The 19741-nt window shown below is 40.0% G+C and overlaps 1 protein-coding gene across 3 annotated transcripts in view; it reads right to left on the minus strand.

Moving 5' to 3' along the window:
• Nucleotides 1-19340, minus strand: part of chd3 (chromodomain helicase DNA binding protein 3) — a 53097-nt gene extending 33757 nt beyond the window's left edge. Inside the window, exons 1-20 of one of the 3 annotated variants that reach the window (XM_053629157.1) lie at nucleotides 18923-19338; nucleotides 16659-16795; nucleotides 16374-16544; nucleotides 14478-14602; nucleotides 14142-14380; nucleotides 13461-13588; nucleotides 10159-10288; nucleotides 9778-9953; nucleotides 8086-8343; nucleotides 7716-7919; nucleotides 5796-6013; nucleotides 5533-5664; nucleotides 5139-5229; nucleotides 4816-5007; nucleotides 3909-4109; nucleotides 3357-3494; nucleotides 3098-3219; nucleotides 2777-2950; nucleotides 852-993; nucleotides 52-183 (exon numbers count right to left, since the gene is read on the minus strand). In XM_053629157.1, coding sequence (XP_053485132.1) covers nucleotides 52-183; nucleotides 852-993; nucleotides 2777-2950; nucleotides 3098-3219; nucleotides 3357-3494; nucleotides 3909-4109; nucleotides 4816-5007; nucleotides 5139-5229; nucleotides 5533-5664; nucleotides 5796-6013; nucleotides 7716-7919; nucleotides 8086-8343; nucleotides 9778-9953; nucleotides 10159-10288; nucleotides 13461-13588; nucleotides 14142-14380; nucleotides 14478-14602; nucleotides 16374-16544; nucleotides 16659-16795; nucleotides 18923-19088 — 3276 coding nt within the window. In that variant the 5' untranslated portion in view covers nucleotides 19089-19338. Of the gene's footprint in view, nucleotides 1-51; nucleotides 184-851; nucleotides 994-2776; nucleotides 2951-3097; nucleotides 3220-3356; nucleotides 3495-3908; nucleotides 4110-4815; nucleotides 5008-5138; nucleotides 5230-5532; nucleotides 5665-5795; nucleotides 6014-7715; nucleotides 7920-8085; nucleotides 8344-9777; nucleotides 9954-10158; nucleotides 10289-13460; nucleotides 13589-14141; nucleotides 14381-14477; nucleotides 14603-16373; nucleotides 16545-16658; nucleotides 16796-18922 lie in introns of all 3 variants that reach the window. The other 2 variants (XM_053629156.1, XM_053629155.1) reach the window with 2 other exon arrangements.
• Between the last annotated feature and the right edge of the window lie 401 nt (nucleotides 19341-19741).

Here is a 19741-nt window from a genome sequence, read left to right on the forward strand (position 1 = left end):
GTAAGTCGTAATGTAGAAGATGTATATTATAAAAATCATATCTGTGTTCACCTGAGAGAACACAAGCACGCGATGGCCCTGCTCTTTCAGTTTTCTCAGCATCTTCTGCAGCAGCATCAGTTTCCCAGAAGCCTTTGTGAGGCTAATCCCCTCATATGTTCCACTTGGTGACTTTGGAGCTTCCTGTAAGGCACACACAGCATCAGTGATGTGCCTTTTCCATATTATTAAAGAAAGAAACTGTAACTGTTGCTGAAAATGTTCAGTCATATAAAGCAATTTAAAATGGCCAGAAGCCCAAACTACATAGACATTTGCCATCGTTTAATACTCCTTTTTGAGAAGATAGTCTCATACAAATTGACCAACAGTGCAGTATTCATTTAAGACACAAGATGGCAGCACTGTTTACTGCTATCACTATTTTTTACAAAAAAATTCAAGACAAAAGAATACATTTATATTTATTTATTTGACAGGCCGTTTTATCCAACTAAGATATGATGGAATCCAAGTAATTAAGAGTTAATGGTGTCTCAAGGTGTCTGGCAGCTTTGGGATTAATCTTTTTTACTAGCTCTGAGCTTCAACCACTGAAGTACCACTGCTCCAAAGGACACCAGCTGATGGAGACAGCGCTGGAATTTTAACTCAAGATCTTCTGTTTACAAAGCAGTAGTGATAGCACTGTATATATATATATATATATATATATATATATATATATATATATATATATATATATATATACCTTGTGAAGGCAACAGGAAAGTATTAGAAATTACTGTGTGTATGTGAGATTCATTAGGATAACTGTGATAAATAAGTAGTGGTAATTGTGTAGGTCTCACCATGGATGCGACAGGAAAGAGGTAGGGGTGGTTGCAGCATTTTTTCAGGTCCATCATGATGTTGAGCAGAGAAACCTGGTTCCCTCCTCCCTTTGAGTTCAGTGCCTCAAAGTTCCGTGTCAGGATGAACTTGTAGTATTTTCTTTTTAGAAACAAACAAACAAATATACAAAGCTTATTACCGAAATTCATTTTTGCTCACTTAACTTTTGCACCCTATTTTCCTTTGGTTCTCCTACCATACAGTTGCAAGCTGAAATCATATAGGTGAGCCAACCCTGAAGTAGTCAAGGTGAAACTTTAAATGTAAGCATATGCGTTACAGTGCAAAATGCTTGTCTCGTATGCAAGAATGAAATATGGCTGAGAGAAACACCAACAGCTTTCTTTCATTATTGGTCAAACTGGCCAAAATCATGTCAAGCAGCTCTAAAGCTTGAAATTTTTAGGCAGCAATCAAACTCAACATCTGGAATTTTGTTTGTACCAATTTATCAGTAACTCTTTTTACGTCAATATTGCCAGGTGCCTAAAGTGGAGAGCTTCTTGCTTATCGTTTGTGTGCAGTGAAAAAAAAGCATTCAAATGCTGCCAGGTCTGTGGATGTTCTGTGTACATCACTGGCAACATTTTTAAATGTGTCTAGTTATTGGTCACATTCTCAAGCCTAAAAATGCATTGCATGACTCCAGTGAAAGAACGTCTCGCTAAGAAGTGGAATGGGGCCTCGGGACTTGACATGCACTCAACCAAAGAGTGAGGGAGATTAGTCAGCAACTAGAAAACTAGTCCAACAATCTGCTTTATAAACAACAAATAGCTGATTGCAGCTTTATTGGCATGTATTGTGAAAATGAGCAAGTTGAATATTACATACATGCCTCAAGTGTTCCACTCACAATTACAGAAACCACTTACGTCTCCTCTAGCAAAAAATAATTCTCAGAAGATATTAAAAGAGATGGAGTTCTTCAAGGAGGAGTGGTCCAGGATTCCTTTATAATGGTCTGCAACTTTGTTAGACATTTCAGAAAGAGGCTCAGTGCTTTACAGTGGGAACTTTACCAAATTTTGACTACACTGATATCAATCCTTTTCCTCCACTGATATGTGACGTGCAGCCAGCCACCATATCTTTTCAAAACTGCTGCATCACAAGGCAGCTGAAGACAGTTTGGAGAAAAGCACTCTTTGTTGTCTTCCACATATAGACCCCCATGACTGGCTTGTGCTGCTTTGATTGACAGGGGAGAAAATACACCATAACTCCCACTCAAACAGCCTGGCCAATTTTATTCTCTTGGGTGGCTATGGTGTTGTCAGGGTTTGAACTCTCGAGCTCGCGACAGTAGGGTGAACACTTTTCTGTTGCACTGCTTAGCAGCACATGACACTAATTTTAAACATTAGGCCTACATTTTGCTCATTTTAATGAAAGGTGCCAATAATGCTGGACAGTATATTCTTGTACCACAAAGCATTTCAGCATTTCTTTTGAGTCTGTACACACTGCACAAGTCATCTTAGCAAGTGAAAATATCCGGAGTATAATTAAATGCATCTAGTATTTCTTATTATAAGATTACAATAAAAAAATTATATAATTAAACCTATTTCTAGACATTATTACTCATTTCAAGATTTTCGTTTCCTTATTCTATAGGCAGATAATTTTGCTTCTTAATAGAAAGAAATGCTTAAAGACTTTTTCAAGCTTGAAATGAGTACAAATGGCTTCAGAATCTTATATTTGATTTACTGTAATCTTAAAATATGAAATAATAGATACATTTGACTATATTCAAGGTATTTCCACTTGCTAAGATGTCATTTTTTGCAGTGCATGACAATAATAGAAAATGCCATCTTGTATCTTGCCTAGCTCTATAACCCCACATCCCTTTGTGTTCTCACTGTTCTCTCACTTCTGCATAGGGCTGAGCTCCACACGCACAATGAGCTCCGTTTTAGCCGGCATGTTCTTAAACACGTCCGCCTTAAGCCGTCTCAGCATGTGTGGCCCCAGAAGATCGTGCAGCTTCTTGATCTGGTCCTCTTTGGAGATGTCCGCAAACTCCTCCAGAAAGCCCTCCAGATTACTTCAGACACAGAGACAGAGAGACAGACTGAGCTCTGTGAATCTGTTTGTGTGTGTGTGTGTGTGTATGTGTGTGTGTGTGTGTGTGAGTGAGAGAGAGAGAGAGAGAGAGAGAGAGAGAGAGAAACACATGTGTGTTCTTTCTCACTTGAAGCGGTTGGGCGTTAGGAAATTAAGCAGGTGAAAAAGCTCTTCCAGGTTGTTCTGAAGGGGTGTGCCTGTTAGCAGCAGTTTATGATCAATCTTATAGTCATTCAGTCGCCTGAAAAACTGACAACACACACACATATACACTCAGCAAGATTTTTATGCACTCTGGTCACTTCAACTGAATTTTTATAATCCTAAACAATAAATACACATAAATACAAACTACAGCCACAAACATGCACACAAAATACCGGTACCTTGGACTGATTATTTTTGAGACGGTGAGCTTCATCCACCACTAGACATGCCCAGTCGATGGATTTCAGGGCAGTCTGGTCAATAGTCACCAGCTCATAGGACGTCAGCAACACATGGAATTTAATTGGAGCTTCTCTCTGGGATATAGAAAGAGAAAAAGTCATACAAAAATGTCATCTACCTTCCTAAATGTCATCTTTATTATTAGTAGTCTGTGTCCTTTTCTCAAACCCTTTTTGTCTTACCACATGTCCTTGGTCTATTCTCTACTAATCTGATGTCTTTAACTGTTGAAAATCTCATTACATAACAACATGTAGGTGCATAAATATTATTTATTGTGGAATTATGAGCGGATTTTAAGCTGTGTGTCAACCTAGCTACTGCTGTTAAAGTTTATTTGAAGTACATCAGGAGTTTGTATACATGTGCCAAACATCTCATACATTTCAGACTCATGCAGGTGCCTAAACCTCTCGATAGCAAGGAAAAAATTTCACGTCAAGATTAACAGGAAATTAGCATATTCTTTTTTCCTGTCTCCTTCTCACCCTTAGTTTGAAGGCTTTCTTCCCTCCTTTCACGGCAGTGTCGTCAAAAGAGAACTCGTTCTCACGGATGATAGCTCTACTGTCTTTGTCTCCTGTGTATGTGACCACGTAAAAGTCGGGAGCCCACATCTCAAACTCCCGTTCCCAGTTGATGATAGTGGAGAGCGGGGCGCTCACCAGGAACGGCCCCTTGGTGTGACCCTGAGCAGTGATAAGAGGGAGCAAAGACATAAAAACACTACAGGGGACTGGAGATTGAATTACACCGTGCAAAAAAGAATTTCTTAGCAAGTGAAAGCATCTTCAGTAAAGGAAAATAACGGAATAATAATAAAAGAAAAAGACGATTAAGACTATTTCTAGAAACATTTACTAATTTGAAGCTCAACCCTGTCTTATTATATTGGCAGATAATTTAGCTTTGGGTTTGTAAAGTTACCACAGACCCTGGTAACTTGATGCAGCATGTTTTAAATACCGATTTGTAGTAAACATAATACTGGCAACAACTTAAACCACATATAACAACATATAGCTCATTGGGCACTTTTAAATGATTATTCAAATGATTATTATATGATTATGAATAATTAATTGAATCCGATGGCTGATAGAAGAAGTTTAGAAATTTAGAAATGCTATTGGCCTACAAACTATTGTCTGCTCAGTGTAGAAAAAAACAGTCCTAATGCATCCTGGCTACTACTGAAACGCTCCACAGCTGTATCTGGTGTAAATACACATAATGATTATTATGGCCACTTATTTTAATGCGTATGCATTAAAAGAGGTGCAGAAGCTGTGCGTTTCCAGATACATGTTGAAAAAGTGATAAGGCTCTTACTGCCTCATAGACCATTACCTGTGCCTCACTACACCAACTAAAAAGACAGCATGGCAGACACACCTCTTTAAAGAGTGAGTAGAGAAAGACAATGGTCTGGATAGTCTTGCCCAGGCCCATTTCATCAGCCAGGATGGTATCGGTGCCCTGAGCCCAGGAGAAGCGCAACCAGTTGAGACCTTCCAACTGGTAGAGGTGCAGAGTTCCCCCTGTTACTGTCACAAAGTCCGGCTGCTCCTCATACTTTATCGTGGGCTGGGTGAGTTACAAGGGAAGAGGGTTTTTTTTTTATGAACAAAGGTGTTTTGTGATAATTCATCATCAAATATTGAGTACAGCTGAAGAAAAGGGAAAGCAGCACTGGCCTGCCAATGGCTCTTACTCACATCATTAACAGGCGTGCCAGGAGCTTCATCATTCTCCTCTTTTCTCCTCATCTTCCTTGGCTTATCTGGGTCCTCTTTCATCACCTCCTCTCTATGAGACCCAAAAGAGACTTAGTGTCAAGGGTTCACTAGCTAATAAACACATACTGACAAAATCTTATAAGCTGTCAACTAACTAAATTTTTAATATGTATATTGGTATTCCAATACACACAGTATATAACAGTATATACACACTCCTGGCTGGCTCGACTCTCTATGTGAATTTCCAAATAGGATGAATAAAGTGATCCATCCATCCATGATCCAAGTTAATACAAAAATTATGAGTAAAAAGTATAAGCTGTCTCTATACAGGACTTATGAGTTTTAGATTTTTTTACTTCATTGGTACCTGTGTCTCCAGTAAGCTGCCTTATGGATGCCAAACTCTGGGATGTCCAAGTCGTCTCTTTCCCATGTACACTGATCATAAGTTAAGTCTCTCCACTTCACCAGGTAGTGGTAGTTCCCCTTCTTATCCACACTGCGGAGACAGACATGAACACACAAACACAAAACAACATTGGCAGAAGTCTTTTAATAAACATTATTAATGCATCATAAAGCATATGAACACAACAGTCATTATACTACATTGCATAAAACGAAACTCACCTGTGGTTAATTATTCTGTGTACCATCATCCATTCTGGTTTAATGCCATAGCGGTAGTACTTCTCCTCTAAGATAGCGTATTGAGGGTCTTTGGCCCGTCGTTTCTCACTTTTCCCAGAATCCTCCTCTCCTCCAGAGCCATAGTCCAGACTAGGTGGCTCATCCATATCAGTTTTCCTTTGGTAGTTACGGAACATCACAGAGTGAAAGATCTCCAGCTGAGGACAGAAGGACAAGGAAAGGGAATAGATGCAGACTTTGTTCTTCAGTGTCAAACCATATATACAGCTAATTAATAGACCACTGTAATTTTTTCTTAAATCTACATGTATGGCAGCGTTCCATTCCAGTGTCTGTTGAATTCCAACACAGGCACACCTAAATCTACTGAATGAGGTACTGATTAGGTGATCAGCTGAACCACATCTTATTTAACAAGGAAAAGTATAAAAACCACTGCAGTGGTTATCACTATCCTCTTGCAGTAGGACCAGCTGGATGGCAAAGACAGTGCTAGTAGTACCTCAAAAGTAATTGGAATAAAAAAATAACTATTGACCATGCCAAAAGAGTTGAAAAGGAAAGTTCTGAGTGTGGAAAAGAAGGGTTCAATTCTGGTTTTACAGGCAGAAGGATACAGTGAGCTACAGGTTGCTTCCATCCTTAAAATTTCAAAGACAGCGGTTCATAAGAACAAGGTCAAGTAGCAGACATTGGGGACAACAAAGCTACAGACCGGCAGAAGGCGAAAATGACTCTCCACTGACCGGGATGACCGCCAACTCATTCGAATGTCACTCAACAACCGTAGAATGACATCAATTGACCTACAAAAAGCATGGCTAACGGAAGCTGCACAGCGAGGATCATTCGAAACAGGCTCCTAGGGGCAGGGCTGAAATTGTGCAAAGTTAGAAACAAGACCTTCATCAGTGAGAAGCATCGAAGAACCAGGCAAAAGACAATAAGGATTGGACCGTAGACTGGAGAAAGATCATCTTCTCTGATAAGTCAAATTTTCAGCTTTGCCCAACACCTGGTCGTCTAATGGTTAGACGGAGACCTGGAGAGGCCTACAGGTCACAGTGTCTCACACCCACTGTGACATTTGGTGGAGGATCGGTGATGATCTGGGGGTGTTCCAGCAAGGCTGGAATCGGGCAGATTTGCCTTTGTGAAGGACGTATGAGTCAAGCCACGTAGAAGGTTGTCCTGGAAGAAAACTTGCTTCCTTCTGCTCTGACAATGTTCCCCAACTCTGAGGATTGGTTTTTCCAGCAGGACAATGCTCCATGTCACACAGCCAGGTCAATCAAGGTGTAGATGGAGGACCGCCAGATCAAGACCCTGTCATGGCCAGCCCAATCTCCAGACCTGAACCCTAGTGAAAACCTCGGGAATGTGATCAAGAGGAAGCTGGACGGTCACAAGCCATCAAACAAAACTGCTTGAATTTTTGAGCCAGGAGTGGCATAAAGTCTCCCAACATCAATGTGAAAGACTGGTGGAGAGCATGCCAAGATGCATGAAAGCTGTGATCAGGGTTATTCCACCAAATATTGATTTCTGAACTCAGTTCCTAAGTTAAAACATTAGTATTGTGTTGTTTAAAAATGAATATGAACTTATTTTCTTTACATTATTCGAGATCTGACAACACTACATCTTTTCTTTTTTGTTCTTTTGACCAGGTCATTCAGTTGTCAAACAAATCACTCCTCTTTGTTTTTATTTTACTTTGTTTTTCCATACTGTCCCAACTTTTTCAGAATTGGGGTTGTATCTATCTATCTATCTACATATCAGACTATCTATCTATCTATCCATCTAGTATATAAAATATATGATAAGGTTGAACGACTCTTGTTTTGTCTCTCAGTCTAACCCAGTCTATTTCTCATTTACACATATATACAGTACCTGAAGTTCAGTGATCCATGTACAATGCCAGAAGGACTGTCCTGCCAACTTCACAAAGAACTCTCTCTCTGGTCGGCCTTTCATGGGAGGTGGGGGTGGAGCATCAGGTGGTGCATCTGGGGGCGGAGGAACAGGCACAGGAGGCGGAGGTTCACCCCATCTCCAGTGTAGGATCTTCTGCACCCGCCCTTTAATTGGTGGACACTGTGGAACAGACAGCAAAGTTGAGCAATGACAGCACGTATTATCATGTTCACCATCTCGAAATGCATTGCTGTTGTCATGTAACAATTTATCTTGTTCCAAAACAGTACTGTCATATCAGTTCAACTCAATTCAATATATACTAGCTCAGTTCTGCGGAACTCACTGTACATCTGGGACAGAGCCACTCGCCGTTGGGTATTTCAGGCAGTGGGGGGTTGAGGCAGTGTATGTGATAAGAGGAAGGGCAGGAGTCACAGCATAGCAGTTCTCCTCCATCTTTACACACTCTGCAGAACTCCATGTGATCATCCTCCTCTTCCTCTCCTCCTGGTCCTGGCTCCACCACCCCTCCATCATCACACTCTTCCTCAAACTCCTCAAAGTCTTCTTCTTTTGCCTCCCACTGAATCCCTTCTTTCTCCTAGTAGATAGCATATCACAGAATTACAGTATGATTTTCTCCATCAAATTAAAACAAAAAACATTAGAAAGCAAGCAAAGTAGTTTCATATGTCAAAAAATGACCAACTGTGAAACTATCTGATGCCCCTTACACCATACGACCAAATTTGCATTTATAATATGCCAAATATAAAGAGCATTCTCCAAGTAACTCATAAGCAAGGATATGATGTTACATTATTCAATATTAGCTGAGCAGGCCGTACTTTAACTTAACCTCAGTGTAACATTGACCCCAGCCTTGTGTGTGTGTGACCCCTGTATTATAGTGTCTGTTGATGTTAAATGATTTCAAAATAGATTCAATCCCTCTCCCCACCAAAAAAAGAAAAACACGAGGATACCAGATTAATTTCTATTTACATTCCTCACTCAAATAACTATATAACTTTTCTATTAATTTCAGTTAATAATAGTTACCTAATTTGAGGCTGGATAATAACTGAATAATAATGTCTAAACCATGCGAATTCATAAATTTAAATTGGACAACAGCCTAAGACAAAGAAAGATAGCAGTCAGCACTCACCCTGGTAAAGTGTTATAATCTGATTCAGTTTTCTTGACATTTTATACTATATGGCCAAAGGTCTATGAACATCTGTTCATCACACCCATATGTACTTTTTTTGACCATCTAGTCCAAAGATATAATAACCTCCTCTCTTCTCCAAAGGCTTTCCACTAGATTTTGGAGCACGGCTGTGGGAATTTCTGCCAATTCAACTACAAGAGCATTAGTGAGGTCAGGCACTGATTTTGGGTGACAAGGCTTGAAACACAGTCAATGTTCCAGTTCATCCAAATGTCTTCAATGGGGTTGAGATCAGGGCTCTGTGCAGGTCACTCGAGTTCTTCCACTCAAACCTTGGCAGACCATGTCTTCATGGACCTGAATTTGTGCACAGGGTCATTGTATTGCCTGAACATGTTTGAGCCCCTGAGTTCCAGTGAAAGGACCTTGTAATGGTACAGCATATAAAGACAATCCTATACAACTGTGTGCTCTAACTTTGTAGCAACAGTTCAGGGATGAACCACATATGGGTGTGATGGTCAGGTCTCCACATACTTTTAGCCATATAATGTGTATTAAATTACAAATACACACAGTTATAAAATGTAGCAAAGACAGACATCAGCTTCAAAGTCTATGGTGCTATGTAGGCATAGCAGATCTTCCTTATTAAGTGTAACGACATTAAAAGAAGCCTTTCTACCAGTGGTATATTTTTATAAAAACGATTTTCCAAGCTCCCCTTAAAATATGTAACACTGCACACCCACTACATAACACTTATAACTCAGGTTTTAATAAAAAATATGAACCTGTCACTCCTTTAAGCTTTTAAGCAAGCTTTAGAGGAGCTTAACTATTATGAAGGTGACTCACGCAGTGTGGGCAGCTCCACTTGCCCTCAGGAGCTTTCTCCAGCTCAGGCTCCAGACACACTAGGTGATATGCTCTGGGGCATGTGTCACACAGGATGATCTCCCCTCCCTGCTGACACACCTCACAGTAGTCCTGATGATCTGTCTCATAGCCATCACCGTCCTCATCTCCCAGAACTAAGAGAGACAGAGAGAGATAAGAGAGGGCACACAACAACAAGCTGAAAGCATGAAGTTGCTGACATCTGGAACTCATGACACTTCATATAATATAATTCATTTCTGGGGGGGTTTCATGGACCTCGATCATCTTTGAAAAAAAAACAAAAAACATCCAATATAAACAGAGGAAGTGCCACAGATCAGTGAACACACCACCAACCTTTTTTCTTTTTCTTTGCTGGTCGACCTCGCTTGTTCTTTTTCACCCGGCCGGAGCTGTCTGAGCGCACTGATGAGCTGTGGACACTCGAGTTCTCCTGCTCAGAGTCATCATCGTCCACATCTTCACTCTACATAAAACACATACACCAATACGATATCACTATAAAGAACAACCACTCACACAAACTGGAGTTTTCCTGCTTTCAGTCATTATCATGATTTTTAATTTGTCATACAGTCAACTCCAAAGTTATTGGCAGAGATTAATACATAAAATAAACAACACATACAATGAGTGATATTTTATCCTTGAACTTATGTACACAGTAAAATCCCTAGTGTTGAATTAACACCCAGAGTGTTCATTTGTGTCCAATGGATTTATATAAACACTGTAGGGTGTAAATTCAACACTGTGGGTGTTAAATCAACACTGGTGATTTTGGTGATTTTGTGTATGATTTAACCTTAACACAATATTTTTCATACATCTTTTTTTTTTCTCAAATAGTGCAATTCATATTTGGTGAAACCATTCTTGGGGATAATAACAGTGGTCTTCATCCACTGCTCCATGCAGAGCATTTTAAGCTCTTCATATACCCTACATATAATTAGGCTTGTGTATGGGGACTGTCATCTTTGATTTTGACGACAGGTTTTCAATAGAGTTTGTCTCACAATAGAATGACTGCGTAGGCCATTTTGTGGATACAGTACAAATAGAGCATTTGTGCTCTCAGGCTTCTTTTTTGGATCCCTTTCAAACAGCATGTTGTTAAAAAGTTAGCATTTAATAGATTTTGACATTTGAAACCACAAGAATAAATAAAAAAAAAAACACTAAACCAAGCAATTCTGAAACTGCAATCTTTGCCTTCATCATCTCTCTCACCACCCTTCTCACTGTGTAGGTGGGCAGTATGCTCAAATCAAACATTTTCCAGGACTGACTATTTTTTTGCATTTGTTTTACATCTACAGTGTAAGATTTTGGAATTTCCCCTGGTAAAAAATGCCATTTCAAGCTACTTGCGGAAGAACATTTTGTTACGTGGGTTGTGCTGGGTTGTTTTCCACCATTTAAATTCATCTCACAACTGAGAGTGCCAAGTAACAGACATTCAGAAAGCATTTAAAGCCGCATCCCAAACCGTATAATGGACACAAAGTGGTGTCCCTAAATTATAATGATACCAATGATACAGTGGCATACTATTTTTTAGTATGCAAGTAAGCCCAGGTATTCACGATTCACAATTCAGTATTACAGAAGTGTTATGAGAATAAAATAACTATTGTGTACATCAATGTGACTGTCATAGTTATTACTGTACATCACTTGCCTCCTGTGTAAATGTGCTCATTCAGCAGAATTCTAAACAGCACATAATATACAGAACAAACATAGTTGCCTCATTTCAAACAGTGTGAATTAGACTTTCCCCAAGGCTCTGCTCATCTCCAGGGCTGGCAGACGCCACTAGCTTACTAGCTCTAGCTGAAATACAGTGTAGAGAACAAAATGATCACTGTTGGTTCATTTCCAATGCTTTTTAGCCCAGTCTATGTTCTCCCTGTATTTTGTTATCCAATTTGTGTATTTGGTTCATCAGCCTGTCAAAACAGTTTGGCACGAGCCAGCTAGTGCAGTCACACCAGAGGATAAAGACACAGATCGACAAGCAGAGGGCTTGAATCACACACTCTCACCCAATATAAGTGAGCTTGATATTAATTGATAATAACTGATATTATTGATATAATAATTAGAGATGCACCGATGTATCGGCCGATGCTGTATATATATATATATATATATATATATATATATATATATATATATATATTGCACAGAAAATAGAGTGGTATGTTTCATAACCAGTTAATGTTAATATGAGTTAATATCAAAAAAAAGTTATTATTAAATTATATATTACCAATTTGATATTCAGTGATGAAGTAGAAATGCTTTTGCTTGTGGTGAGTGAATGTGAGACTACCAGGAGGTTTTTTAGAATTCAGTCAATTAATTCTGTTAATATGAATTAATAACATTCAGTAAGTTAAGAAATCTTACTTTAATCTTCAGAATTTAGTTCATGTGTTAATGTTAATTAGAGTAATGTGTTTTCTGTTTATTGTTTATGAGACCAGTTACTGTGAAACAACTTGTTGAAATGGAGAGAATAAAGTTTTTATTCACATTTCCTTCAGAATTGTGGAATTAATTAATATTAATTTAAAAGAAGGCATAAAAGGCAGAACTATCGGTATCGGTTATCGGTATCGGCCGATATGACTCTGAATAATCGGTTATTGGTATCGGCTGAGAAATTTAGTATCGGTGCATCTCTAATAATAACAATACAAAGTCCACAATGAGGAAAAATTGTCTTGCAGTCACTCACTAGCTTTCCACCAAATTAGAGAACAAATAAATGTTCAACAAACAAAAAAAGGTAAAACACAATCAGTCCTGATTTTTTTTAAATATTGGATGCTTTTGCTCTTTTAGTTTTGTTTATTTACAAGCTCACAGTCTTTCTCTCTCTCCTGATTGGCGAATTCCGACTCAGCACCCCTGACACACCACTGACTGTGAATTATGCTGCATTCGACTTACCTCAGAAGTGGGAGGTCCGAGCTCGGAATGACGTCATTTTCGGTCTCCATGCATTCTAGATACAAAGTGGGAAAAACATGGACTCCTCCATGTTCGTTTTTTTGTTAGAAACAAGCTAGCCAGCTAACTGCCTATATTTTCCTCCTCAAAACAGCGATCTGTGTAGTCAGTGTTAATATTTTACAAGTTAATATGTCTGCATGTTGATCGATCTAAAGCAAATACTTGTGTATATACTGGATAACTCATTCAAAGGAAAGAAGTGCTATTTTGTCTACTAATGAAGCTTTGCGCAGGCATGTTGATGTTATGGCACTTGTTGAACTCTTCAACAACTTGTTGAACTTGTTGAATTTGGACTTAAGAAGATGACCCTAAGTAGAAATCGCAGAATTTTATTTGTTTTTTTCCTAGTTGGAGTTCAGGAATTGCAAGTTCTCTAGTCGAATGCAGCATTACTATTACAGGACTCCCAGCAGCTCAGGAAGATAAGGTTATAAAAGACTTTTTTCTTCATTGCTTTACTAGCAAAAATACTAGTAAATACTATACTATTAGTGTAAAGTAGGTAATATGCATAAAGGTTTGAATAAATTTGTGTACTGTGTAAGTTATTGCCTATATTCTCTTCAAGGGTGAGCAAGTGAAAGCATGCAACCAGCATTCATTCTCACCGAGCTGCTCTTCTTGCGCTTGTTCCCAAGAGCGCCCAGTTTTATTCGGAGGGGAGCCATCTTCTTAGGCTTGGGCTTCTTTTTGTCAGAGGTGCGTAGACTCTTGCTGCGCTTCTTATAACCAGGGCCTGTCACACACAAACACAGGACAGTACACTACACACACTGAAGGCATTCATACAAATAATAATAACTGCTAGCTGCTTGCCAAAAAAAGAGCAATGCACTTTCTATCTTTACTCCAAAAGACTGGAAAATGGTGACCCTTATGTTACATTCTAAAGGCTGTATTATGCATTTTCAATAAACGTGGAATAATATTTAAAATATCTTTTCCAACATAAAAATCTATGCATCTGGCATGTTCAATAATTATGCTGTTTTTCACTTTTGCATGCCTGTGCACACACTCACACACACACACACCTATATTCAGGATGATTCCCATGGGAAGGGATCTGACTATTACCATAAGCATTGTTTAAATTGATAAAAACAAAACTAGTTGGGGGTAAAATATGGGATATTTAAAAATAATCCTTACAATGGCATTGCTACACAATCAAAAAAGAGATCACCTGTGCGAACATTATACAGTAAATGGTGAATTTACTATTCCAGCATCAATTATACACTATTAAGACAACACCATGCACCTCCATCCTGGTCTAAGCCACTCACCTTTCCCTTCTTTGGTCTTGGCCTTGCGAAGTGGGGGTGGCTGTGGGGGCGGCTCGGGAGAGGCGGTTGCCGCGGAGACCTGCTCAGCAACGGCTGCTGCAGCGGCGGCTGCTGCAGCCGCAATTGCGGCTGCCGAACCTTTGAAGGGGTTGTTGGAGCTGAACTCTCTCCACTTCGCTCCCAAGATGGTCATCATTTTAGACATGGGGATCTTAGGGTTCTTCTTGGCTATCATAGGCCTGCAAAACAAATTAAAATCCCCAATCATGCTTATTTCATTCTGATACATGTGGTGCATTTAAGTGCCACATTAACCACATACAGTTGGCAGAGTACCTCATGAACTGGCTAAAGGCCTTGTAGTTGGTTAGTGTACGATAGTCCTCCTCTGTGAAAGTATGATCCACATCCTCCAGACCCCAGTCTTTCGCCAACTGAGCAGATGTCTTTAGTTCTACTGGCTGAAAGAAATGTGTAGCCAAACAATGATCATAAAAACAAGCACCTCTACCTGAGATACTATACATCCCCATGACCTATCTGTAAGAGAGGAGAAGCTGCTTCCATCCAAATTAAGAATGCTACAATGTATAGCATCAAGCATCTATGGTCCTCTGAAGTGTAAGGTGGAAAAGGAATATACAGTGCCCTCCACTAATATTGGCACCCTTGGTAAATATGAGCAAGAAAAGCTGTGAAAATTTGTCTTCATTGTTCATCCACAAAAATACTCTGCTCTCATGGATATCAAACAATTGAAACACAACACAGGTTTATCAAAAAAATATATATGTTTGTTAAATATAGGTGTGCAACAATTATTGCCACCCCTATGAATTCATATGAAAAAATATATATTTAAAGTATATTCTCATTGATATTTTTTTTTTAGTACACCTGCGTGACTAGGAAAAGGAAATTGTTCAACCATGACTTCCTGTTTCACAGGGGTATAAATATGAGGTAACACACAGGCCAAATTCCTTAGTCATTCATAATAATGGGTAAGAACAAGGAATATAGCTGTGATGTGCAACAAAATGGGAAGTGGCTATAAGAAAATAGCAAAAGCATTGAAATAGTTAAGAAGTTCCAGTCAACTAGAATTATTATGCATCTACCTGGAATTTGACGTGTGTCTATATTGTCGTAACGCACTGTGAAGAGGATGGTTCGAGTGGCCAAAAAATCTCCAAGGATCACAGCTGGAGAATTGCAGAAGTTAGTTCATCTTGGGGTCAGAAAGTTTCCAAAACTACAATCCAGAGTCACCTACATCACCACAAGTTGTTTGGAAGGGTTTCAAGAAAAAAGCCTCTACTCTCATCCAAAAACAAACTCAAATGTCTTCAGTTTGCCAGACACTACTGGAACTTCAAATGGGATCGGGTTCTATGGCCAGATGAAACCAAAATAGAGCTTTTTGGCAATAAACACCAGAGGTGGTTTTGGTGCACACAGAGAGGTAGCCATATGGAAAAGTACCTCATGCCCACAGTTAAATATGGTGGTGGCTCTTTAATGTTTTGGGGCTGTTTTTCTGCCAGAAGACCTGGACATTTTGTTAGGATACATGGCATCATGGACTCTATAATATATCAACAGATATTAAATGAAAATATGACTGCCTCTGCCAGAAACTTAAAATGGGCCGTGGTTGGATCTTCCAGCAGGATAATGATCCAAAACATACATCAAAATCAACACAAAAATGGTTTACTGACCACAAAATCAAGGTCCTGCCATGGCCATTCCAGTCCCCTGACTTGAAACCCATAGAAAACCTGTGTGGTGAACTGAAGAAAGAGTCCACCAGCGTGTACCTCAAAATTTGAAGGATCTGGAGAGATTCTGTATGGAGGAATGGTCTCAGATCCCTTGCTATGTATTCTCCAACCTCATCAGGCATTATAGGAGAAGACTTAAGTATTGACTAAAAGGGTGCCAATAATTGTTGCAAACCTATATTTATCAGATTTTTTTTTTGGATAAACCTGTTTTCTGTTTGTAATTGTTTGATATCCATGAGATCAGTTTTTTTTGTGAATTCTTTTTTTCACAAAAGGTCAAAAGGTTAAACAATACAGGCAATTTTTCACAGCCTTCTTTGCTTATACAGTATTTACAGTACCAAGGGTGCCAATATTAGTGGAGGGCACTGTACTGTAGCTAGGAACTCTGAGAAGCACTTGTTTTTCATAAACCCCACTAAAGATCAAACAGCTGTCTTACTTTTGTGGTCTCTTCATGTGTACTGTCTTCATCATCTTTCTTCTTTTTCTTGGTCTTCTTTTCTTTCTTGTCTTTATGCTTCTTTTTCTTCTTCTTCTCTCCATAATCACTGACCGCACTGTCTGAGTTCACTCCATAGTCCTGTTCTGAGTCTCTCTCTAGATCACTGTCCTAGGACACAGAGGTGCCAATTTAGAATTGACAAGTGCCTAATTAAAGTGGTAAAAACACAATATTCAAGTGAACGTTATTAAAGAATATAATGCTAATGGAGGAATGCCATACTATTTTTTTGCGCTTGCGTGCTTTGGTGGTCTTGCCCTCTTTGTCTTTCTTTTTAGTTTCCTTCTTCTTTTTTGGACCTCTCTTCTTCTTTCCCAGACTTTCCCTGTCTGATGTCTCCCCTCCATCATCACCATCGTCTGAAAAGAGAACACAGGTGGACGTGTATGTTTGTGTGTTGGGGGTGAGGTGGGGGTTGGGGTGGGGACATAGAACAGAGTGACGACTAAACTGGACTGACAATAATCCTTGACACACGCTGAAAATGATCCCTTTAAACCGCATCCCAAAACAATTAGGCTTGACAATGGGTTGACTCTTGAGAGCACCGTGGGGGGTGATGGAGCAGACAGCATCAGTGTCACTCACTTGCTCAACCTCAGACCTGCACTAAGCTGTCAGGTTCATCTCCATTTGTTTAACCTGACATGAGCTCTAGTGCTATAATTTGATGGCTGTGTAAATCACAGACCAGTATAATCCTGATGATGATCACAATGTTCATGTAATAAAGTTTCATACTGCTTTATAGAGAAAAACTTTCATTTCAAAATTGTAAAATGTATTTCTTCAGTCAAGGCAATTGTTAAAGGCTGCGTATATATCCAGTATATATTATATTTAACATTGCCCAAGGCTAAACATCAAAGTAAAATGTCTTCATTTTTGTATCTGACAAAAAGAATCAGATAACTTGATATCACGTGCCAAAACTAATAAATAAGGCATACCGAATATCTAGTAGTTAGCATGTTTTATCTTCTGTCATTTAAAACTGAAGGAATTATTGAGAATTATTTTTGTGCTCCTGAATGTTGCACATTAAAATTCTTGTTAGTTTGGTGAGCTCGGGAAAACTGTTCATGCTCGGTTTTAGTACGAAGTAAGGACAAAGGCGCACGCCTGGTTTGTGTCGGTCGTGGCGGTGGCGGGAAAGAAAACCAAGCTGAGAACTGGGTCCATTGTAACTCAAATCAACGGTTTTCACATAACGCCTTTTGTCATTAGACGCAGCTCGCGAGAGGCGCGATTGTTTTTCCCGCCCAGCTGCCCTCGCGCAGCCAGAGGCGGCAGTAGCGCGCACGCGGGACTCGGGGATGTGCAGGCCGCGCGCCGCTGCGGCTCAGAGCGGTGAAGTGCGGCGGCGGCGGCGACTCCCCACCCCTCACCCCCCCGCCGAGAGCTCGCGCTCCCGGGACTGAACACAGCCGGCGAGCAGCCGCCGCTGCAGGTCTCCAGGGGCCGCAGGAAGACACGGGGGCGCGTGCTTTAATTGACTCGGGCGCTCCTTTCATTGCCTGCGCGAGACAGAAAGAAAGGGCCTACGGCGTTTCAAACTCCAAACGTCCCACATGTAGTACGCGCTGCAAGCCGAGCCAACTATCAAACAACATACATGTTTGATCAAATTACTCAACATGTAGGCTAAAATAATAATAATAATAATAATAATAATATTAAAAAACTTTGACTTTCCCCCTATATGTTATGATAATGCTGAAACAAGACACCATTGTAGCACAACTTATCAGGGGTGATATCAAATGTCAAAGTGTTACTAAGCTGATCTTTAGTCTGTTGATAATAAGATGCTACATTTATTGTATCCATTACAGCGTTTGTCATTATGTGAACATGTAAACATGTGCATGTAGCTATGAAGTTCTGTAACACCAAGACAGGACAGAAAGTAAAGGACCTGAGGAAATTACAGTGTTGTAGATAAATACATGTAGATCACTGTAATGTTAGGGGTGTGTGTATGTTGTCTGAAGTGACAGTGGGTCGGGTCACGTTTATTTACATTCTGTCACAACACCACTCTCTCAATCAGTCGTGAGCTTCTCTCCAAGCCTGCACTCGACAATCGGGTTTGGTTTGTTTATGTGGATATTAGCCTTAGTAGCTTATCATCAGCACTATGTGGTAAAGTACGTTTGTAAATAAAATATCACTCCTTGATGGCTTGGAAACAGCGTAAAGTGTTCTATGGGACAGAAAATGTGACTAGTGAACTTTGGTTAAACTCGAAACTTCGTGCTCAAGGTGCACATTTTTCTCTGCTTATGGTGTGTAGCAATTACTGTCACTGGCAAGTACCACAGACTGCTGGAGCTGCAGATGTTGCGGTGTTATTCATGCTTGGAGTTGTAAAAGTAAAAAAAAAAAATTATATCTTAAGCTGTAAGCGTGTGTATGTGTATGGGTGTGTGTGAGAGTGTGTGTGTTTCCCCGGCGCGCTCCGGGGTCCGGTGTGTGTACGGTACCTGGCGCGGCTAACGCTGCAGTTTCTCGAGGCGCCGCCGGCGAGTTTATGTCGCTTGCGTTCTCGTCCAGCTCCCCGTCGTCTTCTTCTTCTTCATCAAAATCTCCTCCCTCGGAATTAACCGCCATGCCCTCATCTTCCTCACAAGAACGGAGAGGAGAGGACATTATATCCTTGTCAGCGACCCCGTCCTCGAGATCAAAAAGTATATTCCTTCCGAATAATATTTATTTTATTATTCAAATCGGCACACACACAAAGTGGGGGGCGTTTTGGAATATTTTACACTACAAGGCAGAGAAACAAAGATGGCCGCCCTTATATTTATTTTTTAACAACCCCCCCAATAAGAAAAATCCCCTTACATAAAAAATGGCTGACTATATTATTTCAGAACGCCCCCCCTCCTCCTCCTCCTCCTCTCTCTCTCTCTCTCTCTCTCTCTCTCCCTCCCCTCCCTCCTCAAAAACATTCACATTGTTCCAGTGAAAAGGGGGTGTTATTGCTAATTCTAAGTTGGATTTTAACTCGTTCACTTGCTTTTTTTCTCTCTCTCTGGTGAAACCCACCACACAGTCATATTTGCTTACTAACCGTCTGGTGTGGGTTTTATTTTTCTGAGTGAATACAGACTCTTTTTGCACTGCAGAAAGCCACACAAAACCATCCAACATGGCTACCTTGATATTCTTAAAGGCCCCCACCGATGTATAAAACTATTTTGGAGCAAAGGCTTTGCGTTATTGGGGCTGTCTGACTGGAGGGAGGCTAAGAAGGGGGGAGAGGAGCTCTGCCGCAGCCATGCCCAGATTTACATCAG

The sequence above is a fragment of the Ictalurus furcatus genome, chromosome 7 (assembly GCF_023375685.1).
Source record: "Ictalurus furcatus strain D&B chromosome 7, Billie_1.0, whole genome shotgun sequence".
Classification (NCBI taxonomy): domain Eukaryota; kingdom Metazoa; phylum Chordata; class Actinopteri; order Siluriformes; family Ictaluridae; genus Ictalurus; species Ictalurus furcatus.